General features: G+C 42.5%; 1 protein-coding gene across 1 annotated transcript in view; it reads left to right on the top strand.

The window, feature by feature from the left end:
* SPAG8 (sperm associated antigen 8) overlaps window positions 1-20,755 on the top strand; it is a 128,480-nt gene that overhangs the window by 20,319 nt on the left and 87,406 nt on the right. Inside the window, exon 4 of the mRNA XM_053700957.1 lies at window positions 19,795-19,840. Coding sequence (XP_053556932.1) covers window positions 19,795-19,840 — 46 coding nt within the window. The remainder of the gene's footprint in view (window positions 1-19,794; window positions 19,841-20,755) is intronic.

Raw genomic sequence — 20,755 nt, 5'->3', positions numbered from 1 at the left:
TATGTGAGGTCTGTTCTCTAGATCATACTGTATAACTGTGTGACACATTATGTGAGGTCTGTTCTCTAGATCATACTGTATAACTGTGTGACACATTATGTGAGGTCTGTTCTCTAGATCATACTGTATGACTGTGTGACACATTATGTGAGGTCTGTTCTCTAGATCATACTGTATAACTGTGTGACACATTATGTGAGGTCTGCTCTCTGGATCATACTGTATAACTGTGTGACACATTATGTGAGGTCTGTTCTCTAGATCATACTGTATAACTGTGTGACACATTATGTGAGGTCTGTTCTCTAGATCATACTGTATAACTGTGTGACACATTATGTGAGGTCTGTTCTCTAGATCATACTGTATAACTGTGTGACACATTATGTGAGGTCTGTTCTCTAGATCATACTGTATAACTGTGTGACACATTATGTGAGGTCTGTTCTCTAGATCATAGTCATACTGTATAACTGTGTGACACATTATGTGAGGTCTGTTCTCTAGATCATACTGTATAACTGTGTGACACATTATGTGAGGTCTGTTCTCTAGATCATACTGTATGACTGTGTGACACATTATGTGAGGTCTGTTCTCTAGATCATACTGTGTGACACATTATGTGAGGTCTGTTCTCTAGATCATACTGTATAACTGTGTGACACATTATGTGAGGTCTGTTCTCTAGATCATACTGTATAACTGTGTGACACATTATGTGAGGTCTGTTCTCTAGATCATACTGTATAACTGTGTGACACATTATGTGAGGTCTGTTCTCTAGATCATACTGTATAACTGTGTGACACATTATGTGAGGTCTGTTTTCTAGATCATACTGTATAACTGTGTGACACATTATGTGAGGTCTGTTCTCTAGATCATACTGTATAACTGTGTGACACATTATGTGAGGTCTGTTCTCTAGATCATACTGTATAACTGTGTGACACATTATGTGAGGTCTGTTCTCTAGATCATACTGTATAACTGTGTGACACATTATGTGAGGTCTGTTCTCTAGATCATACTGTATAACTGTGTGACACATTATGTGAGGTCTGTTCTCTAGATCATACTGTATAACTGTGTGACACATTATGTGAGGTCTGTTCTCTAGATCATACTGTATAACTGTGTGACACATTATGTGAGGTCTGTTCTCTAGATCATACTGTATAACTGTGTGACACATTATGTGAGGTCTGTTCTCTAGATCATACTGTATAACTGTGTGACACATTATGTGAGGTCTGTTTTCTAGATCATACTGTATAACTGTGTGACACATTATGTGAGGTCTGCTCTCTGGATCATACTGTATAACTGTGTGACACATTATGTGAGGTCTGTTCTCTAGATCATACTGTATAACTGTGTGACACATTATGTGAGGTCTGCTCTCTAGATCATACTGTATAACTGTGTGACACATTATGTGAGGTCTGTTCTCTAGATCATACTGTATAACTGTGTGACACATCATATGAGGTCTGTTCTCTAGACCATACTGTATAACTGTGTGACACATTATGTGAGGTCTATTCTCTAGATCATACTGTGTGACACATTATGTGAGGTCTGTTCTCTAGATCATACTGTATAACTGTGTGACACATTATGTGAGGTCTGTTCTCTAGATCATACTGTATAACTGTGTGACACATTATGTGAGGTCTGTTCTCTAGATCATACTGTATAACTGTGTGACACACTATGTGAGGTCTGTTCTCTAGATCATACTGTATAACTGTGTGACACATTATGTAAGGTCTGTTCTCTAGATCATACTGTATAACTGTGTGACACATTATGTGAGGTCTGTTCTCTAGATCATACTGTATAACTGTGTGACACATTATGTGAGGTCTGTTCTCTAGATCATACTGTATAACTGTGTGACACATTATGTGAGGTCTGTTCTCTACATCATACTGTATAACTGTGTGACACATTATGTGAGGTCTGTTCTCTAGATCATACTGTATAACTGTGTGACACATTATGTGAGGTCTGTTCTCTAGATCATACTGTATAACTGTGACACATTATGTGAGGTCTGTTCTCTAGATCATACTGTATAACTGGGTGACACATTATGTGAGGTCTGTTCTCTAGATCATACTGTATAACTGTGTGACACATTATGTGAGGTCTGTTCTCTAGATCATACTGTATAACTGTGTGACACATTATGTGAGGTCTGTTCTCTAGATCATACTGTATAACTGTGTGACACATTATGTGAGGTCTGCTCTCTAGATCATACTGTATAACTGTGTGACACATTATGTGAGGTCTGCTCTCTGGATCATACTGTATAACTGTGTGACACATTATGTGAGGTCTGTTCTCTAGATCATACTGTATAACTGTGTGACACGTTATGTGAGGTCTGTTCTCTAGATCATACTGTATAACTGTGTGACACATATGTGAGGTCTGTTCTCTAGATCATACTGTATACTGTGTGACACATTATGTGAGGGTCTGTTCTCTAGATCATACTGTATAACTGTGTGACACATTATGTGAGAGTCTGTTCTCTAGATCATACTGTATAACTGTGTCACACAGTTATGTGAGGTCTGTTCTCTAGATCATACTGTATAACTGTGTGACACATTATGTGAGGTCTGCTCTCTAGATCATACTGTATAACTGTGTGACACATTATGTGAGGTCTGTTCTCTGAGATCCATACTGTATAACTGTGTGACACATTATGTGAGGTCTGTTCTCTAGATCATACTGTATAACTGTGTGACACTATGTGAGGTCTGTTCTCTAGATCATACTGTATAACTGTGTGACACATTATGTGAGGTCTGTTCTCTAGATCATACTGTATAACTGTGTGACACATTATGTGAGGTCTGTTCTCTAGATCATACTGTATAACTGTGTGACACATTATGTGAGGTCTGTTCTCTAGATCATACTGTATAACTGTGTGACACATTATGTGAGGTCTGTTCTCTAGATCATACTGTATAACTGTGTGACACATTATGTGAGGTCTGTTCTCTAGATCATACTGTATAACTGTGTGACACATTATGTGAGGTCTGTTCTCTAGATCATACTGTATAACTGTGTGACACATTATGTGAGGTCTGCTCTCTAGATCATACTGTATAACTGTGTGACACATTATGTGAGGTCTGCTCTCTAGATCATACTGTATAACTGTGTGACACATTATGTGAGGTCTGCTGTCTAGATCATACTGTATAACTGTGTGACACATTATGTGAGGTCTGTTCTCTAGATCATACTGTATAACTGTGTGACACATGATGTGAGGTCTGTTCTCTAGATCATACTGTATAACTGTGTGACACATTATGTGAGGTCTGTTCTCTAGATCATACTGTATAACTGTGTGACACATTATGTGAGGTCTGTTCTCTAGATCATACTGTATAACTGTGTGACACATTGTGAGGTCTGTTCTCTAGATCATACTGTATAACTGTGTGACACATTATGTGAGGTCTGTTCTCTAGATCATACTGTATAACTGTGTGACACATTATGTGAGGTCTGTTCTCTAGATCATACTGTATAACTGTGTGACACATTATGTGAGGTCTGTTCTCTAGATCATACTGTATAACTGTGTGACACATTATGTGAGGTCTGCTCTCTGGATCATACTGTATAACTGTGTGACACATTATGTGAGGTCTGTTCTCTATATCATACTGTATAACTGTGTGACACATTATGTGAGGTCTGCTCTCTAGATCATACTGTATAACTGTGTGACACATTAGGTGAGGTCTGTTCTCTAGATCATACTGTATAACTGTGTGACACATTATGTGAGGTCTGGTCTCTAGATCATACTGTATAACTGTGTGACACATTATGTGAGGTCTGCTCTCTAGATCATACTGTATAACTGTGTGACACATTATGTGAGGTCTGCTCTCTAGATCATACTGTATAACTGTGTGACACATTATGTGAGGTCTGCTCTCTGGATCATACTGTATAACTGTGTGACACATTATGTGAGGTCTGTTCTCTAGATCATACTGTATAACTGTGTGACACATTATGTGAGGTCTGTTCTCTAGATCATACTGTATAACTGTGTGACACATTATGTGAGGTCTGTTCTCTAGATCATACTGTGTGACACATTATGTGAGGTCTGTTCTCTAGATCATACTGTATAACTGTGTGACACATTATGTGAGGTCTGTTCTCTAGATCATACTGTATAACTGTGTGACACATTATGTGAGGTCTGTTCTCTAGATCATACTGTATAACTGTGTGACACATTATGTGAGGTCTGTTCTCTAGATCATACTGTGTGACACATTATGTGAGGTCTGTTCTCTAGATCATACTGTATAAATGTGTGACACATTATGTGAGGTCTGTTCTCTAGATCATACTGTATAACTGTGACACATTATGTGAGGTCTGTTCTCTAGATCATACTGTATAACTGTGACACATTATGTGAGGTCTGTTCTCTAGATCATACTGTATAACTGTGTGACACATTGTGAGGTCTGTTCTCTAGATCATACTGTATAACTGTGTGACACATTATGTGAGGTCTGTTCTCTAGATCATACTGTATAAATGTGTGACACATTATGTGAGGTCTGTTCTCTAGATCATACTGTATAACTGTGTGACACATTATGTGAGGTCTGTTCTCTAGATCATACTGTATAACTGTGTGACACATTATGTGAGGTCTGTTCTCTAGATCATACTGTATAACTGTGTGACACATTATGTGAGGTCTGCTCTCTAGATCATACTGTATAAACTGTGTGACACATTATGTGAGGTCTGCTCTCTGGATCATACTGTATAACTGTGTGACACATTAGGTGAGCGTCTGTTCTCTAGATCATACTGTATAACTGGCTTGACACATTATGCTGAGGGTCTGTTCCTCTAGAATCAATACTGCTATAACTGTGTGACATTATGTGAGGTCTGTTCTCTAGATACATACTCGTATAACTGTGTGACACAATCATGTGAAGGTCTAGTTCTCTAGATCATACAGGCTATAACTGTGTGACACATTATGTGAATGAGGTCTGCTTCACACACTATATCATATCTGCTATAACTGACTAGGTGCCACAACATTATGTGAGTGGTCTGTTCTCATACGATCAGTACAGTATAACTGCTGTGACACATTATGTGCAGCGTCTGTTCTCTAGATCATAACTGTATTAACTGTGTGAACACATTATAGTGAGGTCTGTTCTCTAGATACAATACCTGTATACTGCTATGTGACACATCTATGTGAGTCTGTTCTCTAGATCATACTGTATAACTGTGCTGACACATTATGTGAGGTCTCGTTCTCTAGATCATACTGATAACGTGGTTCGTGACACATTATGTGAGGGTCTGTACTATTATCATACTGTATAACTGTGTGACACATTATGTGAGGTCTGTTCTCTAGATCATACTGTATAACTGTGTGACACATTATGTGAGGTCTGCTCTCTGGATCATACTGTATAACTGTGTGACACATTATGTGAGGTCTGTTCTCTAGATCATACTGTATAACTGTGTGACACATTATGTGAGGTCTGTTCTCTAGATCATACTGTATAACTGTGTGACACATTATGTGAGGTCTGTTCTCTAGATCATACTGTATAACTGTGTGACACATTATGTGAGGTCTGCTCTCTAGATCATACTGTATAACTGTGTGACACATTAGGTGAGGTCTGTTCTCTAGATCATACTGTATAACTGTGTGACACATTATGTGAGGTCTGTTCTGTAGATCATACTGTATAACTGTGTGACACATTATGTGAGGTCTGTTCTCTAGATCATACTGTATAACTGTGTGACACATTATGTGAGGTCTGTTCTCTAGATCATACTGTATAACTGTGTGACACATTATGTGAGGTCTGTTCTCTAGATCATACTGTATAACTGTGTGACACATTATGTGAGGTCTGTTCTCTAGATCATACTGTATAACTGTGTGACACACTATGTGAGGTCTGTTCTCTAGATCATACTGTATAACTGTGTGACACATTATGTGAGGTCTGTTCTCTAGATCATACTGTATAACTGTGTGACACATTATGTGAGTGCTGTTCTCTAGATCATACTGTATAACTGTGTGACACATTATGTGAGGTCTGTTCTCTAGATCATACTGTATAACTGTGTGACACATTATGTGAGGTCTGTTCTCTAGATCATACTGTATAACTGTGTGACACATTATGTGAGGTCTGTTCTCTAGATCATACTGTATAACTGTGTGACACATTATGTGAGGTCTGTTCTCTAGATCATACTGTATAACTGTGTGACACATTATGTGAGGTCTGTTCTCTAGATCATACTGTATAACTGTGTGACACATTATGTGAGGTCTGTTCTCTAGATCATACTGTATAACTGTGTGACACATTAGGTGAGGTCTGTTCTCTAGATCATACTGTATAACTGTGTGACACTATGTGAGGTCTGTTCTCTAGATCATACTGTATAACTGTGTGACACATTATGTGAGGTCTGTTCTCTAGATCATACTGTATAACTGTGTGACACATTATGTGAGGTCTGTTCTCTAGATCATACTGTATAACTGTGTGACACATTATGTGAGGTCTGTTCTCTAGATCATACTGTATAACTGTGTGACACTATATGTGAGGTCTGTTCTCTAGATCATACTGTATAACTGTGTGACACATTATGTGAGGTCTGTTCTCTAGATCATACTGTATAACTGTGTGACACATTATGTGAGGTCTGTTCTCTGGATCATACTGTATAACTGTGTGACACATTATGTGAGGTCTGTTCTCTAGATCATACTGTATAACTGTGTGACACATTATGTGAGGTCTGTTCTCTAGATCATACTGTATAACTGTGTGACACATTATGTGAGGTCTGTTCTCTAGATCATACTGTATAACTGTGTGACACATTATGTGAGGTCTGTTCTCTAGATCATACTGTATGACTGTGTGACACATTATGTGAGGTCTGTTCTCTAGATCATACTGTATGACTGTGTGACACATTATGTGAGGTCTGTTCTCTAGATCATACTGTATGACTGTGTGACACATTATGTGAGGTCTGTTCTCTAGATCATACTGTATAACTGTGTGACACATTATGTGAGGTCTGTTCTCTAGATCATACTGTATGACTGTGTGACACATTATGTGAGGTCTGTTCTCTAGATCATACTGTATAACTGTGTGACACATTATGTGAGGTCTGTTCTCTAGATCATACTGTATAACTGTGTGACACATTATGTGAGGTCTGTTCTCTAGATCATACTGTATGACTGTGTGACACATTATGTGAGGTCTGTTCTCTAGATCATACTGTATAACTGTGTGACACATTATGTGAGGTCTGTTCTCTAGATCATACATGTATAACTGTGTGACACATTATGTGAGGTCTGTTCTCTAGATCATACTGTAATAACTGTGTGACACATTATGTGAGTCTGTTCTCTAGAATCATACTGTATAACTGTGTGACACATTATGTGAGGTCTGTTCTCTAGATCATACTGTATAACTGTGTGACACATTATGTGAGGTCTGTTCTCTAGATCATACTGTATAACTGTGTGACACATTATGTGAGGGTCTGTCTCTAGATCATACTGTATAACTGTGTGACACATTATGTGAGGTCTGTTCTCTAGATCATACTGTATAACTGTGTGACACATTATGTGAGGTCTGTTCTCTAGATCATACTGTATAACTGTGTGACACATTATGTGAGGTCTGTTCTCTAGATCATACTGTATAACTGTGTGACAAATTATGTGAGGTCTGTTCTCTAGATCATACTGTATAACTGTGTGACACATTATGGGAGGTCTGGTTCTCTAGATCATACTGTATAACTGTGTGACACATTATGTGAGGTCTGTTCTCTAGATCATACTGTATAACTGTGTGACACATTATGTGAGGTCTGTTCTCTAGATCATACTGTATAACTGTGTGACCATTATGTGAGGTCTGTTCTCTAGATCATACTGTATGACTGTGTGACACATTATGTGAGGTCTGTTCTCTAGATCATACTGTATAACTGTGTGACACATTATGTGAGGTATGTTCTCTAGATCATACTGTATAACTGTGTGACACATTATGTGAGGTCTGTTCTCTAGATCATACTGTATAACTGTGTGACACATTATGTGAGGTCTGTTCTCTAGATCATACTGTATAACTGTGTGACACATTATGTGAGGTCTGCGTCTCTGGATCATACTGTATAACTGTGTGACACATTATGTGAGGTCTGTTCTCTAGATCATACTGTATAACTGTGTGACACATTATGTGAGGTCTGTTCTCTAGATCATACTGTATAAACTGTGTGACGACATTATGTGAGGTCTGTTCTCTAGATCATACTGTATAACTGTGTGACACATTATGTGAGGTCTGTTCTCTAGATCATACTGTATAACTGTGTGACACATTATGTGAGGTCTGTTCTCTAGATCATACTGTATAACTGTGTGACACATTATGTGAGGTCTGTTCTCTAGATCATACTGTATAACTGTGTGACACATTATGTGAGGTCTGTTCTCTAGATCATACTGTATAAATGTGTGACACATTATGTGAGGTCTGTTCTCTAGATCATACTGTATAAATGTGTGACACATTATGTGAGGTCTGTTCTCTAGATCATACTGTATAACTGTGTGACACATTATGTGAGGTCTGTTCTCTAGATCATACTGTGTGACACATTATGTGAGGTCTGTTCTCTAGATCATACTGTGTGACACATTATGTGAGGTCTGTTCTCTAGATCATACTGTATAACTGTGTGACACATTATGTGAGGTCTGTTCTCTAGATCATACTGTATAACTGTGTGACACATTATGTGAGGTCTGTTCCCTAGATCATACTGTATAACTGTGTGACACATTATGTGAGGTCTGTTCTCTAGATCATACTGTATAACTGTGTGACACGTTATGTGAGGTCTGTTCTCTAGATCATACTGTATAACTGTGTGACACATTATGTGAGGTCTGTTCTCTGGATCATACTGTATAACTGTGTGACACATTATGTGAGGTCTGTTCTCTGGATCATACTGTATAACTGTGTGACACATTATGTGAGGTCTGTTCTCTAGATCATACTGTATAACTGTGTGACACATTATGTGAGGTCTGTTCTCTGGATCATACTGTATAACTGTGTGACACATTATGTGAGGTCTGTTCTCTAGATCATACTGTATAACTGTGTGACACATTATGTGAGGTCTGTTCTCTAGATCATACTGTATAACTGCGTGACACATTATGTGAGGTCTGTTCTCTAGATCATACTGTATGACTGTGTGACACATTATGTGAGGTCTGCTGTCTAGATCATACTGTATAACTGTGTGACACATTATGTGAGGTCTGCTCTCTAGATCATACTGTATAACTGTGTGACACATTATGTGAGGTCTGCTGTCTAGATCATACTGTATAACTGTGTGACACATTATGTGAGGTCTGTTGTCTGGATCATACTGTATAACTGTGTGACACATTATGTGAGGTCTGTTCTCTAGATCATACTGTATAACTGTGTGACACATTATGTGAGGTCTGTTCTCTAGATCATACTGTATAACTGTGTGACACATTATGTGAGGTCTGTTCTCTAGATCATACTGTATAACTGTGTGACACATTATGTGAGGTCTGTTCTCTAGATCATACTGTATAACTGCGTGACACATTATGTGAGGTCTGTTCTCTAGATCATACTGTATAACTGTGTGACACATTATGTGAGGTCTGTTGTCTGGATCATACTGTATAACTGTGTGACACATTATGTGAGGTCTGTTCTCTAGATCATACTGTATAACTGTGTGACACATTATGTGAGGTCTGTTCTCTAGATCATACTGTATAACTGTGTGACACATTATGTGAGGTCTGTTCTCTAGATCATACTGTATAACTGTGTGACACATTATGTGAGGTCTGTTCTCTAGATCATACTGTATAACTGTGTGACACATTATGTGAGGTCTGTTCTCTAGATCATACTGTATAACTGTGTGACACATTATGTGAGGTCTGTTCTCTGGATCATACTGTATAACTGTGTGACACATTATGTGAGGTCTGTTCTCTAGATCATACTGTATGACTGTGTGACACATTATGTGAGGTCTGTTCTCTAGATCATACTGTATAACTGTGTGACACATTATGTGAGGTCTGTTGTCTGGATCATACTGTCACACAGCCACACAATGCTAGCTCTCAAATCCAAACATTGCATTGTGTGGCTGTTTTAGCGTCCCAGGTATTGGAAAGGACCTTGATGTGGTACCTGGGCTTGTCCAAATGCAGTAACTAACCTTTCCATTTTTGCTTTTAAATCTTAGCTGAGAGCTTGTGAGTGCTGGGTTTTCTCTCTGTGTTGTATTAATTTGTTTTGTAATTTCCCTATGGTTCTTGCACCCATACCTGTTTGGGGTTAACTGTCTGTGACTCTGGGGACAGCACAGCTTCCTGTGAGTGCCGCTGAGCACCCAGGGCTGAGCATGTTGCAGGGTCATGGAATGTGTACCCGGTCCGGTATGAGAGTGCAGTCCCCTTCCGTGTTTTGTATATGTCTAGGGTGATTACATAAGCCTCTGCACCCTTCCCTTGTTCCAAGTTTGTTTGGATTTGAGAGCTTGCATTGTGTGGCTGTTTTAGGGTCCCAGGTATTGGAAAGGACCTTGATATGTGGTTCCTTGGCTTGTCCCATTTGGCCAAATGCGGTAACTAACCTTTCCGTTTTTGCTTTTAAATCTTAGCTGAGAGCTTGTAATTGAGTGCTGGACTTTCTCTGTGTGTTGTATGTATGTGTGTGTGTGTGTATGTGTGTATATGTATATGTATATATATATATATATATATATATATATCAGGCTGTGTGTATGTGAGGCAGGCTGTGCATGTGAGGCAGGCTGTGCATGTGAGGCAGGCTGTGCATGTGAGGCAGGCTGTGCATGTGAGGCAGGCTGTGTATGCGAGGCAGGCTGTGTATGCGAGGCAGGCTGTTGTGTGTATGTGAGGCAGACTATATATGAGGCAGGCTGTGCATGTGAGGCAGACTATATATGAGGCAGGCTGTGTGTATGTGAGGCAGGCTGTGCATGTGAGGCAGACTATATATGAGGCAGGCTGTGCATGTGAGGCAGACTATATATGAGGCAGGCTGTGCATGTGAGGCAGACTATATATGAGGCAGACTATATATTAGGCAGGCTGTGTATATGAGGCAGGCTGTGCATGTGAGGCAGACTATATATGAGGCAGGCTGTGTGTATGTGAGGCAAGCTCTGTGTATGTGAGGCAGACTATATGCGAGGCAGGCTGTGTGTATGCGAGACAGACTGTTGTGTGTATGTGAGGCAGGCTGTGTGTATGTGAGGCAGGCTGTGTACCCGGTCTGGTATGAGAGTGCAGTCCCCTTCCGTGTTTTGTATATGTCTAGGGTGATTACATAAGCCTGTGCACCCTTCCCTTGTTCCCAGTTTGTTTGGATTTGAGAGCTTGCATTGTGTGGCTGTTTTAGGGTCCCAGGTATTGGAAAGGACCTTGATGTGGTACCTGAGCTTGTCCCATTTGGCCAGATGCGGTGACTAACCTTTCCATTTTTGCTTTTAAATCTTAGCTGAGAGCTTGTAATTGAGTGCTGGACTTTCTCTGTGTGTTATATGTATGTATGTGTGTGTGTGTGTGTGTGTGTGTGTGTGTATATATATATATATATATATATATATATATATATATATATATATATATAAATAAGGCAGGCTGTGAGGCAGACTATATATGAGACAGGCTGTGCATGTGAGGCAGGCTGTGTATGCGAGGCAGGCTGTTGTGTGTATGTGAGGCAGACTATATATGAGGCAGGCTGTTGTGTGTATGTGAGGCAGACTATATATGAGGCAGGCTGTTGTGTGTATGTGAGGCAGGCTGTGCATGTGAGGCAGACTATATATGAGGCAGGCTGTGTGTATGTGAGGCAGGCTGTGCATGTGAGGCAGGCTGTGCATGTGAGGCAGACTATATATGAGGCAGGCTGTGTGTATGTGAGGCAGACTATATGCGAGGCAGGCTGTGTGTATGCGAGACAGACTGTTGTGTGTATGTGAGGCAGGCTGTGTGTATGCAAGGCAGGCTGTGTATAAGGCAGACTATATATATATATATATATATATATATATATATATATATATATATATATATATATATATATATGAGGCAGACTATATATGAGGCAGGCTGTGTGTGTGAGGCAGGCTGTGTATATAAGGCAGACTATATAAGGCAGGCTGTTGTGTGTATATGAGGCAGGCTGTGCATGTGAGGCAGGCTGCTGTGTGTATGTGAGGCAGACTATATATGAGGCAGGCTGTGCGTGTGAGGCAGGCTGTGTGTATGCAAGGCAGGCTGTTGTGTGTATGTGAGGCAGACTGCATGTGAGGCAGGCTGTGCATGTGAGGCACGCTGTTGTGTGTATGTGAGGCAGGCTGTTGTGTGTATGTGAGGCAGACTATATATGAGGCAGGCTGTGCATGTGAGGCAGACTATATATGAGGCAGGCTGTGTATGTGAGGCAGGCTGTGTATGTGAGGCAGACTATATATGAGGCAGGCTCTGTATGTGAGGCAGACTATAAATGAGGCAGGCTGTGCATGTGAGGCAGGCTGTTGTGTGTATGTGAGGCAGACTATATATGAGGCAGGCTGTGCATGTGAGGCAGGCTGTGGATGTGAGGCACGCTGTTGTGTGTATGTGAGGCAGACTATATATGAGGCAGGCTGTGCATGTGAGGCAGGCTGTGTATGTGAGGCAGACTATATATGAGGCAGGCTCTGCATGTGAGGCAGGCTGTGTGTATGTGAGGCAGACTATATATGAGGCAGGCTGTACATGTGATACAGGCTGTGTAGGTGAGGCAGACTATATATTAGGCAGGCTGTGTATGTGAGACAGGCTGTGTATGTGAGGCAGACTATATATGAGGCAGGCTGTACATGTGATACAGGCTGTGTATGTGAGGCAGACTATATATTAGGCAGGCTGTGTATGTGAGACAGGCTGTGTATGTGAGGCAGACTATATATGAGGCAGGCTGTACATGTGATACAGGCTGTGTATGTGAGGCAGACTATATATTAGGCAGGCTGTGTATGTGAGACAGGCTGTGTATGTGAGGCAGACTATATATGAGGCAGGCTGTGTGCATGTAAGGCAGGCTGTGTATAAGGCAGACTATATATAAACAAACAAACAATCCAGTACGTTCCAGGGCAAAGAGAGTTAATCAGCATAAAGTTCAAATAAATCCAGAGTGTCCCAAAGTTAAGATAAAACATGAAAAGTTTTATTAAATCTCATTAAAAAAGTAGGCAGACTCCAAAAGTACAAAAGGGTGAACAATGTAAAACAAGAGAGTCCGCAGCAGCTGCAGGAGTCCGGAGGCGGGACCTGTGGTTTCAGTGAGGTAGCGCGGAGCTGCGCAGTGTGTTGCATAGAGAGGGCGCCGAGCAAGTACACAAACGGTTTGGATATTCATTGCAGCAGATCTGTAAGTTGAATATTCACCGGAGAGCGGTATTTACCTTTATTAGCCTGTGACGGATAACGGCTCTGTGGTGGAGTTCTTTAGAGCTCCTTTCTTATTGATATCATTAAGTGCAAGCATATCAAGTTTAAAGTGACTGTTAGCAAACACTATAAAGTTCAATTGGCCTTGCAATTACTGCCTGTAAACAGCTCAAGATGGTCACGGAATGCAGACTATGCTATATATATATTTGTTAACCTGTGAATGGTAACGGCTTCTAGGTGGAGTCTTCGCTGTGATTCAGTGTGATTAACAGACATAACTAAATATAAGCATTTCAAGTTGTATTGTGACCAACAGCAAATTTTAGCAAGGCTTAATCAGTGCTTGATTATATACTGGCCCTACAAACATTGAATATAAAGGAATTACGATGGTCATGGACTGTTTGCTAAACAACATTATAAAGGCTATTAATAAAAGTAAATTATAATATCATACTATCTTGCTACACTAAATGTCTTCATCTTATTACCGACATTGCATATCCTAGACCGGAAAACATTTGATTAATCATAATATCCAGCTCAACACACTGCTTGTTGCGATTGGTAATGGCTTCTAGCTCCCACAGGTCCCAACTCAGCACCTTATATACACATGGTTCGTCTGTTGTGTTATTTATATATATATATATATATATATATATATATATGAGGCAGGCTGTTGTGTGTATGTGAGGCAGACTATATATGAGGCAGGCTGTGCATGTGAGGCAGGCTGTGTATGCGAGGCAGGCTGTTGTGTGTATGCGAGGCAGACTATATATGAGGCAGGCTGTGCATGTGAGGCAGGCTGTTGTGTGCATGTGAGGCAGACTGTGCATGTGAGGCAGGCTGTGTATGTGAGGCAGGCTGTTGTGTGTATGTGAGGCAGACTATATATGAGGCAGGCTGTGCATGTGAGGCAGGCTGTTGTGTGCATGTGAGGCAGAATGTGCATGTGAGGCAGGCTGTGTATGTGAGGCAGGCTGTTGTGTGTATGTGAGGCAGGCTGTGTATGTGAGGCAGGCTGTTGTGTGTGTATGTGAGGCAGGCTGTGTATGTGAGGCAGGCTGTTGTGTGTGTATGTGAGGCAGACTGTGTATGCGAGGCAGGCTGTTGTGTGTATGTGAGGCAGACTATATGTGAGGCAGGCTGTGTATGCGAGGCAGGCTGTTGTGTGTATGTGAGGCAGACTATATATGAGGCAGGCTGTGCATGTGAGGCAGGCTATGTATGCGAGGCAGGCTGTTGTGTGTATGTGATGCAGGCTGTGCATGTGATGCAGGCTGTGTATATGAGGCAGGCTGTTGTGTATATGTGAGGCAGACTATATATGAGACAGGCTGTGCATGTGAGGCAGGCTGTTGTGTGTATATGAGGCAGGCTGTGTATATGAGGCAGGCTGTTGTGTGTATGTGAGGCAGACTATATAGGAGGCAGGCTGTGTATATGAGGCAGGCTGTTGTGTGTATGTGAGGCAGACTATATATGATGCAGGCTGTGCATGTGAGGCAGGCTGTGCATGTGAGGCAGGCTGTGTTTTTGAGGCAGGCTGTTGTGTGTATGTGAGGCAGACTATATATGAGGCAGGCTGTGCATGTGAGGCAGGCTGTGTATGCGAGGCAGGCTGTTGTGTGTATGTGAGGCAGACTATATATGAGGCAGGCTGTGTATGCGAGGCAGGCTGTTGGGTGTATGTGAGGCAGACTATATATGAGGCAGGCTGTGCATGTGATGCAGGCTGTGTATATGAGGCAGGCTGTTGTGTGTATATGAGGCAGGCTGTGTATGCGAGGCAGGCTGTTGTGTGTATGTGAGGCAGACTATATATGAGGCAGGCTGTACATGTGATACAGGCTGTGTATGTGAGGCAGACTATATATTAGGCAGGCTGTGTATGTGAGACAGGCTGTGTATGTGAGGCAGACTATATATGAGGCAGGCTGTGTGCATGTAAGGCAGGCTGTGTATAAGGCAGACTATATATAAACAAACAAACAATCCAGTACGTTCCAGGGCAAAGAGAGTTAATCAGCATAAAGTTCAAATAAATCCAGAGTGTCCCAAAGTTAAGATAAAACATGAAAAGTTTTATTAAATCTCATTAAAAAAGTAGGCAGACTCCAAAAGTACAAAAGGGTGAACAATGTAAAACAAGAGAGTCCGCAGCAGCTGCAGGAGTCCGGAGGCGGGACCTGTGGTTTCAGTGAGGTAGCGCGGAGCTGCGCAGTGTGTTGCATAGAGAGGGCGCCGAGCAAGTACACAAACGGTTTGGATATTCATTGCAGCAGATCTGTAAGTTGAATATTCACCGGAGAGCGGTATTTACCTTTATTAGCCTGTGACGGATAACGGCTCTGTGGTGGAGTTCTTTAGAGCTCCTTTCTTATTGATATCATTAAGTGCAAGCATATCAAGTTTAAAGTGACTGTTAGCAAACACTATAAAGTTCAATTGGCCTTGCAATTACTGCCTGTAAACAGCTCAAGATGGTCACGGAATGCAGACTATGCTATATATATATTTGTTAACCTGTGAATGGTAACGGCTTCTAGGTGGAGTCTTCGCTGTGATTCAGTGTGATTAACAGACATAACTAAATATAAGCATTTCAAGTTGTATTGTGACCAACAGCAAATTTTAGCAAGGCTTAATCAGTGCTTGATTATATACTGGCCCTACAAACATTGAATATAAAGGAATTACGATGGTCATGGACTGTTTGCTAAACAACATTATAAAGGCTATTAATAAAAGTAAATTATAATATCATACTATCTTGCTACACTAAATGTCTTCATCTTATTACCGACATTGCATATCCTAGACCGGAAAACATTTGATTAATCATAATATCCAGCTCAACACACTGCTTGTTGCGATTGGTAATGGCTTCTAGCTCCCACAGGTCCCAACTCAGCACCTTATATACACATGGTTCGTCTGTTGTGTTATTTATATATATATATATATATATATATATATATATATATATATATATATATATATATATGAGGCAGGCTGTTGTGTGTATGTGAGGCAGACTATATATGAGGCAGGCTGTGCATGTGAGGCAGGCTGTGTATGCGAGGCAGGCTGTTGTGTGTATGCGAGGCAGACTATATATGAGGCAGGCTGTGCATGTGAGGCAGGCTGTTGTGTGCATGTGAGGCAGACTGTGCATGTGAGGCAGGCTGTGTATGTGAGGCAGGCTGTTGTGTGTATGTGAGGCAGACTATATATGAGGCAGGCTGTGCATGTGAGGCAGGCTGTTGTGTGCATGTGAGGCAGAATGTGCATGTGAGGCAGGCTGTGTATGTGAGGCAGGCTGTTGTGTGTATGTGAGGCAGGCTGTGTATGTGAGGCAGGCTGTTGTGTGTGTATGTGAGGCAGGCTGTGTATGTGAGGCAGGCTGTTGTGTGTGTATGTGAGGCAGACTGTGTATGCGAGGCAGGCTGTTGTGTGTATGTGAGGCAGACTATATGTGAGGCAGGCTGTGTATGCGAGGCAGGCTGTTGTGTGTATGTGAGGCAGACTATATATGAGGCAGGCTGTGCATGTGAGGCAGGCTATGTATGCGAGGCAGGCTGTTGTGTGTATGTGATGCAGGCTGTGCATGTGAGGCAGGCTGTTGTGTGTATATGAGGCAGGCTGTGTATATGAGGCAGGCTGTTGTGTGTATGTGAGGCAGACTATATAGGAGGCAGGCTGTGTATATGAGGCAGGCTGTTGTGTGTATGTGAGGCAGACTATATATGATGCAGGCTGTGCATGTGAGGCAGGCTGTGCATGTGAGGCAGGCTGTGTTTTTGAGGCAGGCTGTTGTGTGTATGTGAGGCAGACTATATATGAGGCAGGCTGTGCATGTGAGGCAGGCTGTGTATGCGAGGCAGGCTGTTGTGTGTATGTGAGGCAGACTATATATGAGGCAAGCTGTGTATGCGAGGCAGGCTGTTGGGTGTATGTGAGGCAGACTATATATGAGGCAGGCTGTGCATGTGATGCAGGCTGTGTATATGAGGCAGGCTGTTGTGTGTATATGAGGCAGGCTGTGTATGCGAGGCAGGCTGTTGTGTGTATGTGAGGCAGACTATATATGAGGCAGGCTGTGCATGTGAGGCAGGCTGTGTATGTGAGGCAGACTATATATGAGGCAGGCTGTGTATGCGAGGCAGGTTGTTGTGTGTATGTGAGGCAGGCTATATATGATGCAGGCTGTGCATGTGAGGCAGGCTGTGCATGTGAGGCAGACTATATATGAGGCAGGCTGTGCATGTGACGCAGGCTGTGTATGCGAGGCAGACTATATATGAGGCAGGCTGTGTATGTGAGGCAGACTATATATGAGGCAGGCTGTGCATGTGATGCAGGCTGTTTATATGAGGCAGGCTGTTGTGTGTATGTGAGGCAGACTATATATGAGGCAGGCTGTGCATGTGAGGCAGGCTGTTGTGTGTATGTGAGGCAGACTATATATGAGGCAGGCTGTGCATGTGAGGCAGGCTGTGTATATGAGGCAGGCTGTTGTGTGTATGTGAGGCAGACTATATATAAGGCAGGCTGTGCATGTGATGCAGGCTGTGTATGCGAGGCAGACTATATATGAGGCAGGCTGTGCGTGTGATGCAGGCTGTGTATATGAGGCAGGCTGTTGTGTGTATGTGAGGCAGACTATATATGAGGCAGGCTGTGCATGTGATGTAGGCTGTGTATATGAGGCAGGCTGTTGTGTGTATGTGAGGCAGACTATATATGAGGCAGGCTGTGCATGTGATGCAGGCTGTGTATGCGAGGCAGGCTGTTGTGAGTATGTGAGGCAGACTATATGTGAGGCAGGCTGTGCATGTGAGGCAGGCTGTGCATGTGAGGCAGGCTGTGCATGTGATGCAGGCTGTGTATATGAGGCAGGCTGTTGTGTGTATATGAGACAGGCTGTGCATGTGATGCAGACTGTGTATGCGAGGCAGGCTGTTGTGTGTATGTGAGGCAGACTATATATGAGGCAGGCTGTGCATGTGATGCAGGCTGTGTATATGAGGCAGGCTGTTGTGTGTATATGAGGCAGGCTGTGCATGTGATGCATACTGTGTATATGAGGCAGGCTGTTGTGTGTATGTGAGGCAGACTATATATGAGGCAGGCTGTGCATGTGATGCAGGCTGTGTATATGAGGCAGGCTGTTGTGTGTATGTGAGGCAGGCTGTGCATGTGATGCAGGCTGTGTATGCGAGGCAGGCTGTGCATGTGATGCAGGCTGTGTATATGAGGCAGGCTGTTGTGTGTATATGAGGCAGGCTGTGCATGTGATGCAGGCTGTGTATGCGAGGCAGGCTGTTGTGTGTATGTGATGCAGGCTGTGTATATGAGGCAGGCTGTTGTGTGTATATGAGGCAGGCTGTGCATGTGATGCAGGCTGTGTATGCGAGGTAGGCTGTTGTGTGTATGTGAGGCAGACTATATATGAGGCAGGCTGTGTATGCGAGGCAGGCTGTTGTGTGTATGTGAGGCAGGCTGTGCATGTGATGCAGGCTGTGTATATGAGGCAGGCTGTTGTGTGTGTATATGAGGCAGGCTGTGTATGCGAGGCAGGCTGTTGTGTGTATGTGAGGCAGGCTGTGCATGTGATGCAGGCTGTGTATGCGAGGCAGGCTGTTGTGTGTATGTGATGCAGGCTGTGTATATGAGGCAGGCTGTGCATGTGATGCAGGCTGTGTATGCGAGGCAGGCTGTTGTGTGTATGTGAGGCAGACTATATATGAGGCAGGCTGTGTATATGAGGCAGACTATTTGTCGCTCCAGATTTGGCAGCTGGAGTTACTGACAGTGAAGAAAGTTTCCTGTGTTGACTGGGGGTTATTGAAGCTGTAGACAGACTGATTACATTAGGCCAGGAGGGGATATTGGACACATTTAGGGACACAATAGCCAGATTTGGGTCCTTAGTCATTATCTGAGTGATGAAGCTGATGACACACCGAGCCAGAGAGGACAAACTAAAAAAGCACAAATATATAGTGGTGGTTAAAGAACTGCAATAGCGACAGAGCGACCTACCTGTACGTGATTTTTTTATTGACATTCCCTGACACTTCTTTATTTTGTCACAGGGAAGAGGGAGGAGATGCTGCACCGTTTCCTGTACCAGAAGTTCAGGTATACACTGATTGTTAACGGCATACACTGATGGTGAAGGGCGTACACTGATGGTGAAGGGCGTACACTGATGGTGAAGGGCGTACACTGATTGTTAACGGCATACACTGATGGTGAAGGGTGTGCACTGATGGTGAAGGGCGTACACTGATGGTGAAGGGCGTACACTGATGGTGAAGGGCGTACACTGATGGTGAAGGGCATACACTGATGGTGAAGGGTGTGCACTGATGGTGAAGGGCGTACACTGATGGTGAAGGGCGTACACTGATGGTGAAGGGCGTACACTGATGGTGAAGGGCGTACACTGATGGTGAAGGGTGTGCACTGATGCTTGTGAGAGGAGAATCCGTAAACCCCTCAGCCTGTACGCAGGGATTTAATTAAATACAGATATGCTCTTGCTGAGGGACAGATGGGTGAGAGATACAGGGACAGAAGGGGGTTAATAATCACACTGCTGTAAACAATATGCATCTTACGGCCATAAAGGGAAAAAACTGATATGTCGCATAACTTCATATCTCAGTGCCAGGTTAATGCCCAGATACTTCCAATGGATTTGTATTTTATAGAACGAAGGATTTGCCTTTTTTTTTTTTTCTTAAACGTATTTGTAGATATGTGCAGATCTGTGGGCGTCTGGGGTATGTGCAGATCTGTGGGCATCTGGGGTATGTGCTGATCTGCGGGTGTCTAGTGTATGTGCAGATCTGTGGGAGTCTAGGGTATGTGCAGATCTGTGGGAGTCTGGGGTATGTGCAGATCTGTGGGCGTCTGGGGTATGTGCAGATCTGCGGGCGTCTGGGGTATGTGCAGATCTGCGGGCGTCTGGGGTATGTGCAGATCTGCGGGCGTCTGGGGTATGTGCATTTTTTTTAAATGTGTATATATATATATATATATATATATATA

The sequence above is a fragment of the Bombina bombina genome, chromosome 2 (genome assembly GCF_027579735.1).
Source record: "Bombina bombina isolate aBomBom1 chromosome 2, aBomBom1.pri, whole genome shotgun sequence".
Classification (NCBI taxonomy): Eukaryota; Metazoa; Chordata; class Amphibia; order Anura; family Bombinatoridae; genus Bombina; species Bombina bombina.
The sequence above is the reverse complement of the archived record's forward strand: the minus strand, read 5'-3'. Positions and strand labels throughout refer to the sequence as shown.